This window comes from Triturus cristatus, chromosome 2_2 (genome assembly GCF_964204655.1).
Source record: "Triturus cristatus chromosome 2_2, aTriCri1.1, whole genome shotgun sequence".
Taxonomy (NCBI): domain Eukaryota; kingdom Metazoa; phylum Chordata; class Amphibia; order Caudata; family Salamandridae; genus Triturus; species Triturus cristatus.
Window position 1 is genome coordinate 925197857 of NC_140582.1, and position 16831 is coordinate 925214687.

The following is a 16831-nucleotide window of genomic DNA, read 5'->3' on the forward strand; positions in this document are numbered from 1 at the left end:
CTCCTCCCTCCCACCTCCCCTTCTTATGGTGGTTGCGCCGAAGGTGCACCTAAGGCAAGCCCGTCTGTGCCCGTCCGTGCCTGGACCACGCCCAGCGGCAGAACCCCTGGCCCCCGCGAACGCCACGACACCCGACTCCGCTACGATGCCAGCACACTCAATGCCGGATGATTACGCACCTGCTGCCTGGCCACCCCGAAGCGCACCCATGGACCCTTCTCCTGCCGGAACTGCAGCTTCACCAGCATCCGGCCTGCCAACCCACCTACCGAAGAACCCAACTTCCTCAGATACATCCTGCTCAACACCCGCTCCCCCCGCAAACATGCCGGCGAACTCTGGGACCTACTCGACACCAACGCCCCAGACGTCGCCTTCCTGACGGAGACCTGGCTGAAACCCTCCTCGGGACCCGACATCGCCATAGCCATCCCGGAAGGCTACAAGATCGCCCGCAAGGACCGCACCAACGGAGTAGGAGGAGGAATTGCCATCATCCACAAGAACACCCTCAAAATCTCGACAGACTTCGAAGACACCCTCTGCACCGCCGAACACCTACACTTCCAGATCCACACCGACCCCAACACAACCCTCAGAGGTACCCTCATCTACAGACCCCCCAGACCCCAACCTCAGTTCAGCAACTCCATCGCCGACTTCATCAGCACACACGCACTCGCCTCCACGGACTACATCCTCCTCGGGGACCTGAACTTCCACCTCGAGCACAACAACGACTCCAACTCTTCCACCCTGATCGACAAACTCGCAAACCTCGGACTCAGACAACTCATCACAACACCCACCCACTCCTTATGTTAGAGCGCCCCCTACAGCAAGTCTATCTAATGACTTGCATTGTAAAAGCATCGGGTACTAACAATGTGGTCGTTGTAACAACCGTATTGTAAAGGAACTGCAAGAGTCAACAGCATTTCGTCTGCAGTTAGACATACACTTACAAGGAAATCACTGAAAAATACATACCACCTAAGATGATCTGAAGCCTCCAAGTACATTAATGACTACACCCCTGTTATTCTGAAGCTGTGGAAGGAAAACTTGACTGTACAGTTTGTTGTAGACAACTCAATTGCTGTTGCTCGTTATGTTACATCTTACATAACAAAGTCAGAGACAAACTGAGATGAAGGAGATGTGCGAAGAGATTTCAGCAGCAAAGAGTCTTATGAAGAAATTGTACAGAGATAGGCTCCTATGAATGTATTTATTGAAGGGTTTATATAGCGCCAGAATCGACTCCGAGGAGTATCTCTGCGCTTTTGTGAAGGCATATCAGCTGTACAGCGAAGGCTGTGGGATTAATTTTTTTTAAATTAAAAGCAGAACAAAGTGGTTTTAAGTAATTTCCTAAAAACTAAATGATTTGAGCATTCTCTTAAAAAAAGGGGTAGTTTGTTCCAGTATTTCAGTCCGAGGTATGATAGAGATTTCCTTCCTAATCTCGCTCTCCTAATTCTAGGGACCATCAATAGGTGTTTGGTACTGGAACGCAAAGATCTCGGGGGATGGTAGAGACTGAATTTTTCTGACAGATAGCTGAGACCAAGATTAAATAATGCTTTGTGGATAGTACAGCAAATCTTAAATTGTATCCGTTGGCGTATTGGCAACCAGTGGAGTTTTAAGAGAAGAGGGCAGGGGCAGATCTGGGTGGCATATTCAGAACCAGTCGCGCCGCCGTATTCTGAACCACCTGTAGTTTATTGATTGACGCTTCATTAGCAGAAAACAACAAACCATTACAATAGTCTAGGCGACTCAGTATAAGAGCCTTCAGTATAAGAGCCTGAGTCAGAGTCTTTCTTACAGAGTCTGGAAGTAAAGGGAAGATTCGCCGAAGTAGGCCCAAAGTATGGACGCATGTACCAACTGTCTGGCCAACATGTTCTTTGAAAGTAAGGGCATGGTCTAACCTGACTCTCAAGTTTTGAACCGAAATGTGTAGAACGGTTAAGCTCAGCTAGTTTGTTTTCTGAAATCTAGAAGAGTTCTATGGGAGAGTTTAGGGTTTGCTAATACTCATATCAGAGTGCTGACGTCTTCTCCTGAAATTAAATATCTTGCAGAATTTGAGCCACACAGTACAGATATTTGAAGAGTAACATGCTGGATATGTTTGGCCAACCTTTTGCAACAAACTCCATAACTCTGTGTAAAGGTGTGTCTTTTTTCCATCCCTTCCTGCCAATTGTCTTTGTTAAAACTTTGCTGACACATATTTATGTCATCATCTACAGACACCACTACATACTCTTCAGATAATAATAAATGTGGTTTATTTGAAGAATCTGAAAGTTTAGATAAACAATCAGCTATTATGTTACATGGACCTGGGATATAGTAGACACTAAAATTGTACACATACAGCTTTGACAGAATTTTAACCAGTCAGGAAGAGGCCTTACCCATGCCATTCCTATTCAGTAAGGACAAAAGAGGTTTGTGGTCAGTCTTAATAATGAATTTATTCTCCATAAATAAGTCTTTCATGTTAATTACTCCATGTAAAAGCAAGAGCTTCACATTCAATTTAAAAATATTGAATTTCAGATATGGATAATGACTTTGATTCAAAACCAATAGTCTTTTCCTTATTGCCAGACTCTTGTCAGACCAGATCCTAAACCCTCAAGTAAGCATTACAAATTGAAGATTTTAATGTTTCAAAAGCTAATTGATGATTCTTCTCTTATGAGAATGTCACACCATTTTAATGAGAGTGCTTAACGGTGCTGCAATGTAAGCAAATGTTTCCACAAACAGGGAGTAACATTCACATAGACATAAATATGATCTCAGCTTATCCATATTAATTAGAGCAGGCATAACTTCAATATTTTGTAGAAGATTAGGCTTGAGACAGATTACTTCTTCAGAAATAGAATATCCTAAGTACTCTACCTCTTTTGTTAGATGTGTTAAATATTAACACCGTCTACAATCTGAAATTATGCATTTCTACAGTAGAAGCAAATATGAGAATGTTGTCTTAAAAAGCAACAACTCCTACAAGTTCACCAAAGAACAAAAACATGGGTTTTTACACTACTGAAGCAGCGGATGTCAGCCCAAAAGGCATTCTCATATATGAATGTTCCATCAGGAGTATTTAGGTGCCTGCAGTCCTTTTCAAATTCAATGCTATGTTATGCAGAGCTGAGATTACATGAGGTGAAATATCAAGGTTCCTTCTAGTTAAAATAACAACTCTTGGATCTTTGGAAGAGGGTGACACTTAACAACAATCTCTTTGATAAGCGATCTCAAATCTACACAGAACCTCAATGAGCCTGATTTCTTCCAAACCAAATCTACGGGGGAAACCATTCAGAAGCATCAACAGCTTCAATACCTCCTTCATCTTTTAGTTGCTTAAGTCAGCGACTAAGCTAATTCCTCACACTCAATGGGACATCTCAGAGCTTATGTTTAACATGAATATTTTTATTTTTTACTCTATTCTATGAGTAAAACCTTAACTTTACCAAAATCACCACAAAAAACATCTTCGTGCTGAGCTATGATTTCCTTGTTGTGTAGTCATGCAGTAGATTCGAAACTCAGCAGAGGGATTAAGAATATTCTCCAGGTTTCCTTTGTATCTCCATCCCAAAATATTTTTATTACTTTTGGCTACATATTGTTATAGCAGTGCATGATTATCTAGCCATGGAGGTACTGATCTACTGATCAGTTATAGGTCTAAACTCATAATTTGCGGCTAATATGTACAAAGAAATCAAAACATTCTCTATAGTGTCAGACTTGGATTGATGTTTTGGATACAAATTAAAACGTTTCATGGCTGTATGCTTCCTCCATGAAATGCAGTTTTAACCTATCCAAGGCCTCACTAAATTCATCATACAGTTGCATAAAAGTACCTGGTGAGTGGTAACTGATGGAAGATGACCAAAAATCTCCTGTGCCTACACACCAATAGTGTTTAACAATAACCCTTTTTTACATTTCGAGAGAAAAGGTTTCCATCCATTGCCACCATATAATAATTAAACAAACTCAACCACTTGCTACATTTCAATGATTGATCCCCCAGATTTTAAAGCAAGGAGGGTAGGGGATTCCCATATTTTGGAATAGTCTATATGACATTCAGTAAAACAGAGCGACCCTTGACCCTATTCTCAGGTAGGTCGCCCCCCACGCCGCACAGCACCACCTGTGTGTCCATGTCCCTGAGCCTGCTGCTGGCGCTTGCTGGAAGTTCGATGCCTGCCTCCACCTGCAGGCTACCACCTGCACCTCATCCCTGGTGGCCAGTGGTAGGCCGTAGGCTCTCTGCGCTCGATCTGCCCCTTTTTCCCTGTCGGCCTTGCTGTAATTGTTATTAGTTGTATTTCGCCTTTTATTCCTTTTTTGCACTGTTGTATTGTTATTGTACCCTTTTTTGCCTTCTGTATCCTCCGCCCGCTCTACCCTCTCGTTTTTCCGCCGCTGCATCCCCGACCCCCCTGCTTGTTGATTCGCCGCCCCGCTCCCGCTCCCGCCTCCCAGCTGCTCCTCCCTCCCTCCTCCCCTTATATGGCGGCTGCTGCGTGGTGAGGAGAGCGACCCTTGACCCTATTTCTCAGGCAGGTCGCCCCCCACGTTGCACAGCACCACCTGTGTGTCCGTGTCCCTGAGCCCACTGCTGCAGCTTGCTGGAAGTTCGAGGCCCACCTCCACCCGCAGGCTACCACCTGTGCCTCATCCCTGGTGGCCAGTGGTAGGCTGTAAGCTCTCTGCGCTCGATCTGCCCCTTTTTTCCCAGTCGGACTTGCTGTAATTGTGCTCCTGCTCCTGTATTGTTATTAGATGTATTTCGCCTTTTATTCCTTTTCTGCACTGTTGTATTGTTATTGTACCCTTTTTTGCCTTCTGTATCCTCCGCCCGCTATACCCCCTTATTTTCCTGCAGCTGCATCCCCTGCGACCCCGGCCCCCTGCTCGCCCATTCGCCGCCCCGCTCCCGCCTCCAAGCTGCTCCTCCCTCCCTCCTCCTCTTATATGGCAGCCGCTGTTTGGCCGCAACGCTGGCAGGCCATAGGCGCGCCTAAGCAAAGCCTGTCTGCACCCGGCCGAGCCTGGACCGTGCCCAGCGCCAGACCCCCTGGCCCCCGCGACACCCGGCACCGCTACAATGCCAGCACCCTCCACACACTCGACACCGGATGATCACACACCTGTTTCCTGGCTGCCCCGAAGGGCACCAAAGGACCCTTCTCCTGCCAGAGCTGCATCTTCACCAGGCTCCGAAGCCGCCAAACCGTCCACCGAGAAAGGACGCAACCACCTCATATGCATTCTACTCAACAACCGCTCCACCCGCAAACACTCCATCGAACTCTGGGACCTACTCGACTCCACATCCCCAGATGTCGCCTTCGTGACGGAGACCTGGATGAACACCTCCTCGGCACCCGACATTGCCATAGCCAGCCCTAACAGCCACAAGATCACCCGCAGGGACTGCACCAATGGAACAGGAGGAGGAATCGCCATCGTCCACAGAAACACCCTCAGAGTCTCGACCAGCACCGACGACACCCTCAGCACCACCGAACACCTACACTTCCAGATCCACACTGATCCCAACACCACCCTCAGAGGAACCCTCATCTATAGTCCCCCTGGCCCCCGGCCACAGTTCAGCGACTCCATCGCTGATTTCATCAGCACGCACACCCTTGCCTCCACAGAATACATCTTCCTTGGGGACCTGAACTTCCATCTCAAGAACAACAACGACACCAACTCCACCACCCTGATGGACAACCTCGCCAACTTCGGACTCAGACAGCTCGTCACAACACCCACCCACTCCGCTGGCCACACGCTTGACCCCATCTTCTCCGCAAGCTCCAACGTCACCTTCAGCCACACCACCGAACTCCACTGGACCGACCATCGCTGCATCCACTTCACCTTCCGGAAACCCACCATGCACCACCGCACTCAACAGATCCCCCGCCACAGCATGAGCAAATTCACCGAAGACCAGCTAAACACCACCCTCACCCGAAGCCCACCCGTTGACCCCACCGACACTGACACCGCCGCCCGCAACCTCAGACAGTGGATCGACGACTGCACCAACACTCTCGCCCCGATTAAGAAACCCTTCAACAGTCGCACCAATAAGAAAGCCAACTGCTTCACCACGGTCCTCCAGGCCTCCAAGCAAACCTGCCGAAAACTAGAGAAGAAATGGCACCACGAACAGACGCCGGACAGCTACGCAGCCCACAAGAACGTCATCCGCAGGCACCATTACCTCATCAGATCCTCCAAAAGGGCCTCCTTCACGGACCGCCTAGACAACAACGTCCACAACAGCAAAGAGCTCTTTAACATCGTGAAGGAACTCTCCAACCTCAGCTCCAACACCAACGACATCCCACCATCGCAAGACCTGTGCGATTCCCTTGCCACCCTCTTCCATCACAAAATCGCAGACATCCACGACAGCTTCAACAACTTGACTGCCCCGACAGCCACCGAGACCTCTCACTCCACGGCCACCACCCACATCGTTCCCCTGCTCACCTGGACCAACATAAACAACAACGACACCATCAAAATAATGAACACCATCCACTCCGGCTCTCCGTCAGACCCATGCCCACACTACATCTTCACCATCTCCGCAAGGCCATCAACATCTCCTTCGAGACCGTGACCTTCCTGGAGAGCTGGAAGCACGCCGAGATCAACGCCTTACTCAAAAAACCCAAGGCGTATCCGAGGGACCTCAAGAACTCCCGGCCCATCTCCCTTCTCCCATTCCCGGCGAAGGTCATCAAAAAGACCGTCAACAGACAACTGACCCACTACCTCGAGGAGAACAGCATCCTGGACCCGTCCCAGTCTGGGTTCCGCAGCAACCACAGTACCGAAACTGCCCTCTTCGCCGCCACCGATGACATCAGGGCACTGCTGGACAATGGCGAAACCGCGGCCCTCCTCCTCCTGGACCTATCAGCCGCCTTCGACACTGTCTGCCACCGCACCCTACGCACACGCCTCCACAACGCAGGGATCTGAGATAAGGCTCTGGAATGGACCACCTCCTTCCTCTCCAGCAGAACCCAGAGCGTCCGCCTCACCCTTTCCGTTCCGAAGTCACCAAGATCATCTGCGGTGTACCCCAAGGATCATCCCTCAGCCCGACATTGTTCAATGTCTACATGGCACCGCTCGCCCATGACGCCCGACTGCACGACCTCAACATCATCTCTTACGCCGACAACACCCAGCTGATCGTCTCCCTCACCAAGGACCACCACACCACCAAAACCAACCTCCACAAAGGAATGAAAGCCGTCGCCGAGTGGATGAAGAACAGCCGTCTGAAGCTGAACTCGTACAAGGCGGAGGTCCTCATCCTCGGCTCCACCCCCTCGGCCTGGGACGACTCCTGGTGGCCGACCGCACTGGGAGCAGCACCGCCACCCACCGACCACGCATGCAACCTGGGGTTCATCCTCGACTCAACACTCTCCATGACCAAGCAAGTCAACGCCGTCTCGTCCTCCTGCTTCAACACTCTCCGCATGCTCCGCAAGATCTACAGGTGGATCCCCACTGAAACAAGAACGGCCACCCAGGCCCTCGTCAGGAGCAGGCTGGACTACGGAAACGCCCTCTACGCAGGAGCCTCGTACAAACTCCTGAAACGACTACAACGCATACAGAATGCCTCTGCATGCTTGATCCTCGACATCCCTCGCTACAGCCACATCACACCCCACCTGAGAGACCTGCACTGGCTTCCCGTTAACAAGAGGATCACCTTCAAGCTCCTCACCCACGCACACAAGGCACTCCACAACACCGGACCCCCAAACCCCAACACACGATTCACCTTCTACACCCTGAACCGCCAGCTCCGCTCCGCCGACCTCGCCCTCGCCACCGTCCCCCGCATATTGTTCTCCCACCTTGCCGCCAAAACCTGGAACACCATCCCCATCCTCCTACGGCAGACCCAGGACCTACTAACCTTCAAGAGGCTACTCAAGACCTGGCTATTCGAGCAGTAGCAGCACCCCTCCCCCCCACCCGTGCCTTGAGACCCTCACAGGTGAGTAGTGCGCTTTACAAATGTTCTGATTGATTGATTGAGAGTATAATCCAAAGTTAGAGACAATTAAACAGAGTAAGAAAAAGTGATAGTTATGAGGAATAATACAGTTTACATGTTGTCAGTTATATAACACTATGCAGGATTGCTTCTTTTTTTAAATTAAATATGATATTTTCAGTTAACGTTGAGGAGAAGCGTGAAGATATTTTTTTTATTTGTGACCAGCAATGAAAAGTACAATACTGAACGAAATCTTGAGCCCAAAAAAGAGCTCAGATGAAATCCAAAATGGGCACTTGTATTTGACTTTGGCTTTGAATTGCTTTGAGCCCTGCTGATGACATAGGTATTGCACTAGTTCCTGATGATGGCAGCACTTTCCTCCAGAAATGTCACTGTGTCGGGCTGAGATACTTAGCAGTATCAAAAAGGCCAAAATGAAAGTGGATGAATAAAGCTGCAGAAGACAGAAAGTACACATTCTTTTCCTCTCTGAGGTTCTGCTTGAGGAATGAACTTAGAATTGCTCTATGTGGCAGTGCATTACATGGCTGGGGACTCACAGCTGATTGCCAAAATAAGGAGAGCCATCCAGCAGCTAAGAAACATTTTCATAAAGCTTTATCGAATAGACTTCCCCAGGAGAGGCAAGCCAATGCTGATAGTTCTGCAAACACAAACCAACTGACAAGAGCAGCATAAGTAAAAATGGATAGAATGCGGCACGATCGAGGAAAGGGAAAGGGAATATAAAGATATCAGCTGTGGGTTGAAAGATAACGATACCAAGGCAACTTGATGCAGGAGTAAAATATAAATAACACAATACATAAAATAAGTAGAATACACTGCAGACACCACTTTCCTAAATCACTACAGTATTCTCAATGTGTTTCTTCTTTTTTTCTAGATCAGTTATGGATCAACTGAACCCATACTTAGCAATAAACAAATGTTCCCATCTTTCTTCAGAACAGTACCAAGTGACTTGGTCGAAGCAAGTGCCATTGCCAGCTTGCTGAAATATTTTGGCTGGACTTGGGTAGGAATTTTAGCCTCAGACAACAACTATGGAGTAGTTGGGAGTGGACTGCTCAGAGAGAAGATCATCAAGACTGGTGGATGCATTGCCTTCATAGAAAGGGTCTCTGATCATCCATCTAAAGAAAGAGTGCATAGCATTGCTGAACTGATTGGAAAATCATCAGCAACCGTCATTGTGGTCTATTCCCATGTGGGAGTTATGGTACCAATTTTTGAGATGCTTTCACAGCTGAAAATCAGAGGGAAGACCTGGCTGGGTGCCACTAGCTTCATTATCACCCCAGATTTGTTTACTAAGAAGACCTGGGAGTCACTAAATGGTACAATTGCATTTGCACTTCATGTTGCTGGCATTCCTGGTTTTAAAGAGTTTGTTCAACAACTGAATCCTGCTACATCTCCAGATGACATCTTTATTGGATGCTTTTGGGAGAAGGCATTCAACTGCAAATGGCAAGGCATGAACACCAGCCAAGTACAATGTGATAAGAAAAATAATGATGTGTCACTTTGTACTGGAAGAGAAGATGTGGCCAACCTCGACCCTGTGCTGTTTGATTTGGATAATCTCAGGTATACCTACAATGCGTATCTGGCTGTCCATTCATTTGCACATGCTTTGCATGACCTGATTATAAACAGCTCTTGGAATGGTAACTTAACCAATTCATCTAGCCATGACTTCAACACAATTCAACCACAGCAGGTATAAAGACCACAATATTTACTCATTTAGAGTTCCTCTTGTTTTCGTTTATCTACTTTTCTCCTAATGTGTAATACATACTCTTTATGCTACTTTTACTGGAAGCCACTTTGACACCATTGCTAAATGTCAACTCGTTATGTTGATGTATACCTTTATCCCATATCAATCTTATGTCTTGTTTTCAGTCAGCCACGTGTTAATTTCAATATGAAATCTATTTGCCTCCTTTAACCTCTTGGTTGTCTGGTGGCTGGCTGTTTGTAAGGTGTGTCTTCTTTAGGGTCCTTGACTAGAGTTTCTTATCTATGAGTGTTGTCCTATGTCTCACAAGCCTACAGGTCCTCACAACGGGTGGTGCTCATGTCCATCCCAGGTGCTGTGAATTTTCAAGGACCCAAAGGAAGAAATACCTTGAAATTGACCAGCCACCGGACAACCAAAGCGGACACATGCAGAGAGACCTGTGGCAGTTCCACACCTCAACACTTCATTAGTGATGCCTCAATGTATTCAATTTATATCTCTGAATGTGTCCTGTACATGCAATCCTACCAGCTCTAAAGAAGACCTCCCTTTAAAAAATGTTTTTCTTTTCCCACAAGAAGGTTGAAGCGTGTCAGCATACAAGACTGAGTGGCCAGGAGATTTCCATACCACAGTAAAGATAGAACAATACTTTACAATATTCGAAGAATGTATTAAGGCCTCTATGACCTGTGGAAAGATCTCCAACTGCAAAAAGGATCTCCCAGTATGACTGGGAGGACTTTACAACTAAAGGTCAAAATATGGCCCCAGGGAACTAGAATATGTAACCACCATAGGGTTACACTGTAGGACACTTTCTTTCACAAATATGCAAGACATGATTAGATGTGGGAAAGACGTATAAATGAAATATCATTTTGTAATAAGTTTGCATTTTGTGAATGTATGTTTTTCTTATGCATCAATAAGGATTTAAAGAAGGTGTATATTATAGGGCTCATTTGGATCTTGGTCGGAAAACCTCCGACATCCATTGTTTAAAGTCCAACCGCCTAACTACTGTTAGACCTGGCACCATTGGCGTGGGTCTCCCTTCCATTTTTTTTGCTGTTGCCTCCTATGTTTTTGCTATGTTTTTGCTGGTCTAGATGCTTTTTGCACTTGCTATTCAGTGCCAAAGTGCAAGTGCTCCCTATTGTAAATTGTTGTAATGGATAGTTGCCTCCATGATTGGCTATTTGATTTACCTGTCAGACCCTAGTACAGTGCACCATGTGTGCCCAGGGCCTGTAAATCAAATGCTGCTGGTGATTTTGCAGCACTGGTGGTGCCACCCACAGAAGCAGCTTGTAAAATATGGCACAGGCCTGCCATTGCAGGTCTGTGTTCAGTCTGGGACTGCCATGTCAACTTGGCAAGTGCACACACTTGCCAGTCCCTAAAACCTTCCCTTCTCTACATGTTAGTCAACCGTAATTTAGGCACAAGGTACACCTCTGGGCAGGGTGCATTGTATGTGAAAGGTAGGACATGCCCTGGTGTGTGTGGCATGCCCTGATAGAGAATTACAGCCAATTTTGTATTTCACTATTGCAAGGCTACCTGTTCCCATAGGCCAGAATGGACAGTTTGATTATAACTGACCCAGGATACAAGGTAGAAAAACGAGTTTAGTATGCCTGAACTCAGAATGTTAAAATACATCTTTTAGTGTGGGTGATTTTTACATTCTGTGTTTGAAAATCCCACTTTTAGAAAGTAGGTATTTTCTTGCTTAACCATCCAGTATGCCTCTGCTAGGTTTGTGTATTACATGTCTGGTTTGTGAGTGACAGGGGCTGGAGAGGGCTTTGGCTCCAGCAGTCCGATGAGTCAGGGCTGTGCTGAATAGGACCGGAGTTGAATATAGAGTAGTGGGAGGAGATTACCTTTCACTTGTCTGAGCCTACATAGAATAGAGAGTAGGGGGAGGAGATTTCTTTTCAGCTACCTGGGCCAGGGCTGCTTTCAACAATGCTGTCTCCACCTCCTGCCAGGAAGCTGCACCAGGGAGGACACAACTGGTTTTGACTAAGTGCAGACACTCTCTGCCTACAGAGAACAAAGGATTTAGTAGTATAAATATTGGGGCCCAGACCCCAGAACTTTAGATCACTTCTGGGAATCAAGATACACCTTTGCCAAGGAGAGAATCCAAGAAAGCTGAAGGAGGAGACTACCCCTGCTGTTTGCTATTTGGGGTTGGCCTGCAGTGGTTACTTATTGCCAAGGAAAGGAGAAGAGGAACTTTTGTGTATACTTTATCATCTTGAGGAAGATCTCCAAGGGCTTGCAGCTGAGTTTGTCTTCTGTTCTGAAGTCTCAGGGACACAAAGACTTCACCAGCAGCTCCCCTGAATTTCCTTGCTGGTTATTCTACCTGCAGAGAGGTGCCTGCTGCTGTTTTTGAGGACCTCTAGAGACTGCGTGTTGCTAGGAGCTGGAAGCGTGATGCAACAAGGAAGAAGCCTGTTGCCGCCACAGCTGTTGCCGTCGCATCGCAAACGCAAAACGGGTATAGAGGCCCATATGAAGGGGCAGTAAAGGCTCACCCCTGGGCCCAGTTCAGCCTCAGGGCACAGACCCTGGCGTGAGTGGGCAGTCACAGGCTACCACCCCTGGATTGGTGGGAAGGAGAGTGAGAGAAGATCATCTAACACTATAGTTTTAAGATTTTCAAAGCCCATTTGTGAAAAATTCTCAGATTTGTTTTTCACTACTGTGAGGGCCATCTCTCCCATAGGAGAACATTGAAGTATCTTCCCACTTAGGGCGACATATGCAAAAGAAGCAGTTAAATCCATCATTCCTTTGCTCACAACACCACCCCAGTCTGGACCCAGCCATATGCAAATCAGTCTTGACCCTGTTACTTGTGGGAACAGTCCAGCCCGAACAGCGAAGCCATGTCCTCCTTGGACAGGAAACAAGCATCCTGGGACCAGTTTCAGGGCATCACCCTTCATCAGCCAGGCTAGCTTGAATCCAGTGGTGTAGTGAGCATGGGACCCACGTCTGGGCATACCCTTCCCACATATGCAAAAGAAACAGTTGATGGACGGAATGCTGGACAATGCAAACATCCACACCCAGTCACAAGGATCTGGGTTAAATCCATCATTCTTTTGCTCACCACACCACCCCAGTTTGGACACGGCCATATGCAAATCAGTCTTGACCCTGTTCCTTGTGGGAGCAGTCCAGCCCGAACTGCCAAGCCAGGTCCTCCCTGGACTGGAAACACGCATCCTGAGACCGGATTCAGGGCATCACCCTTCAGCAGCCAGGTGAGCTTGAATCCAGTGGTGTAGTGAGTACAGGACCCACGTCTTCGGCATACCCTTCCCACTTATAGAAACTGGTCCTAGGATGCTTGTTTCCAGTCCAGGGAGGACCTAGCCTGGCAGTTTGGGCTGGACTGTTACCATTGGGTGCAGGGTCAAAACTGATTTGCATATGGCTGGGTCCAAACAGGAATGTCATGGTGAGCAAAAAAAACAATTGATTTAGGCCCAGATCTCTGTACTGGGATGAATGTATGACATTGTTCTGCATTCCGTCCATCAATTGTTCTTTTTGCATTTGTCACCCCGAGTGGGACGAGTATGCCCAGACGTGGGTCCCGTGCTCTCCATGCCACTGGAGTCAAGCTATCCTGGTTGAAGAGGGGTGAAACCCCGAAACCAGTCCTAGGATGCTTGTTTCCCGTCCAGGAAGGACCTGGGCTGGCAGTTCGGGCTGGACTGTTCCCATCGGGCGCATAGTCAAGATTGATTTGCATATGGCTGGGTCCAAACAGGAATGGCATAATGAGCAAAAAAATGATGGATTTAGGCCCAGATATCTGTACTGGGGTGAATGTATGACATTGTTTTTGTTAGACCTGGTACCATTGGCGTGAGTCTCCCTTCCATTTTTTCTGATTGCCTCCTCTGTTTTTCATATTTTTTGCTGGTTTAGATGCTTTTGGCACTGTGCCACTGCCAAACAGTGCCACAGTGCAAGTGCTCCCTGTGTTAAATTGATATGTTGATTAGTGACACCATGATTGGGTAATTTGATTTACTTGTCAGACCCTAGTACAGTGCACCAAGTGTGCCCAGGGTTTGTAAATCAAATGCTGCTGGTGTGCTTGCAGCACTGGTTGTGCCACCCACAGAAGCAGCTTGTAAAGTGTGTCTCAGGCCTGCCATTGCAGAGCCTATGTGCAGTCTAGTACTGCCATGCTGACTGACTAAGTGCACCCACTTGCCAGTCCCTAAACTGGATTGACTGTCTGGTTTTGGAGTGACAGGGGCTGGGGATGTGCATTCACTGTAGACAGCCACTTGGGGGGTTGAGCTGAATGGATTGTCTGCATTTGGAGTTGTGGGAGGAGATTTCCTTGCACCTGAATAGGTCCTGTCTCCCTTGCACAATGCTGTCTCTACCCCCTGTGGTCATACTGAGGACAGAACTGGTTTGGACTAGGCTCATAGACCCTTGCACAAAGAGAACAAAGACAAAATGGGGTATAAGTTGTAGACCTTCAACCCCAGAACGTTAGATCACTTCTGGATTCAAGAGGAACCTTTGCCAAGGAGAAGAGCTGGAGATATGTGAGGAGGAGTACTGCCCCTTTGCTGTGTACTCAAAACACATAGGGGGATATTCTCAAGGATCTATCGTCACGGGACGGTGACTTTGGGTGCACTGTGTTAGTGGCACCTTAAGCTGCTGAGTGGGTGTGCAGCCTGCGATGATGCCCCATCCTAGCGGTCCGGACAGCTCAGGTTTTGTGTGCCCTACTGGACCGCAGTGTAGCCCAGAGCCAGTGGGCAGTGCGGGCCTACCGCCACGTGGCATCGTTTCCGAGAACTCAGAGTTAGTGGCACCCATTGGGCTGAGCGGGTGTGCAGCCTGCGATGATGCCGGGTGCACTGGTATGTCCTATGCCATGGAGTAATCAAGACCCAGCACCAAACGTGAAACCTGGTGACCTGCTGAGCGGGGCTGCATGGTGTGGAGGGTGCCATGTCCGTGGGCCCCGGGGTTGTGGCATGCAGCGGCACGTGGTAGAGCCTCCTGTCTACACGCCGGTGGCGGAAGGTGAGCAGTGATGCCTGGGTGTGCATGGGCGGGCATGCTCTGATGGGTGGCGGTAGGGCCTGAGGTGCCTCTGCATGGGTGTGCATGGGCGGGCAGGCGATGTTGTCTTGTGCAAGTGTGTGTACTGTGCCAATCATGTATCTGGACTCTGTTTCAGATGACGGCTCTGTCTCAGATGTGTGACCTGGTGTACTGCTATACATACCGGCAAGTGGTTGGGGACACACCGGTGGCAGCAGGTGAGCAGTGTGGCCTGGGTGCGCAGGGGCAGCACTCTCTCTCTCTCCCCTCTCTTCTTCTCTCTCTCTCTCTCTCCCCCTCACTTCTTCTCTCTCTCTCTCTCTCTCTCTCCCTCCCTTCTTCTTCTCTCTCTCTCTCCCCCTCTCGTCTTTTCTTTCTCTCTCCCCCTCTCTTCTTATCTCTCTCTCTCCTCTCTTCATCTCTCTCTCCTTCGCTCTCTCTCTGTCCATTGATGTGTGCAGGACACACCTTCTCATCATGGGTTTTGTCTTGCAGGCTGTGACCTACGGATTGTCCCGAGGGGAGCCGCCATGTGTCTTCATTTCAGTGTTCATATTAATAAAGTTTCATTTGTTGCTTCGAAAGTGAATGTGTGATGCTCATTTTTGTGACAACACATGCATGTCACCAGTTGTGATTGTGCGACATCAAGTGGATTATTTTGTACATGTTTAGGTGTAGCTGATGTGGCATGTCTTTGGTCGGGGGGTTGCCGGGGAGGGGGGGTCCTTGGGGTGGTAGCGGCAGGTGTTGTTGCCCTTTCTGCTCTCCGAGCTGCATGTTCAGTTGCCCGGGTGCATCTGTTCTTCTTCAGGTGTGGGTCTGGGCTGAGCTCCCTTTTGTGGTGCAGACTGTGGTCCGACTTTGCACCAGGTCAGAGCAGGTGTTATTTCCCTGCTGCTAATGCGCCTTATTGCCTGTTTTGTGTTCTTAGTGCAGTTCTGGCTGGTTGTTGTAAATGTTGTGGAGTGTTGTTGTCGCGGCTTTTGGCACGGGAACGCATCTGCATCACATTAGCGATAGTTGCGGGGGTCATCTGTGGCGATGTTTTTGCGGCTGCTATCGCGGGTAAAGTGGTGCTGTGGGCTGTTAACACCAGCTTGTGATTGGGGCGATAAGTTTATCGCAACTTTGGCTGCGATAAAGTGCCGTTAACTCGGCGATAGATCCTTGTGAATATCCCCCTATGTGTTTTGAGTAGAAATACTTTACTCATTGCCTTTAGGATAAGTCTGTCTGCTCATGCCAAGCTACACAGGGGGTGAGCAGGGGCTATCTAAAATGTGTATTCCCCTTACACTGACTAGAAGCAAGGATCCCTATTTGGACAAAAGTACCTAACTCTGCCAACTAGAGACCCCCATTTTTAACAGCTGGTAAGCCAGATCCCCATATATTTAAACTTGTACATCTCTACCCTTAGCAGCAGAGTGAGTGTCTCCTCCTGATTCCAATCTTCCATTGGGAACAGCAGTGATTTATTCGAACTTATGGCGAATCCGACGTGATTGCCAAATATGCAGAAAATATCTTGCAGTCTGTCTAAGGCTGCAGCTATGTTTGTCGGGTGCAATAACATATTGTCAGCATACAATGATATGTGTTCATCCCATCCATTATTCCCTGGCCATCCTCATATCTGCACATCAGTCCGCACCCATGCCACCAAGACTTCTATCGCTAATGCAAACAACATCGGCGAAAGTGGACAACCCTGCCGTGTACCACTCTCCACTGGAAACTCCCAGGAGGTGTGGCTATTAATCCACACTTTGGCCTATTATAAAGCAGTTGAACCCACCTGAAGTATTTGGGTAAAAGGCCCTTCC

General features: G+C 48.1%; 1 protein-coding gene across 1 annotated transcript in view; it reads left to right on the plus strand.

Annotated features, from left to right (window-relative positions):
- Positions 1 to 9869, plus strand: part of LOC146862957 (extracellular calcium-sensing receptor-like) — a 66756-nt gene extending 56887 nt beyond the window's left edge. Inside the window, exon 4 of the mRNA XM_085643132.1 lies at positions 9024 to 9869. Coding sequence (XP_085499258.1) covers positions 9024 to 9869 — 846 coding nt within the window. The remainder of the gene's footprint in view (positions 1 to 9023) is intronic.
- Positions 9870 to 16831: the final 6962 nt, after the last annotated feature.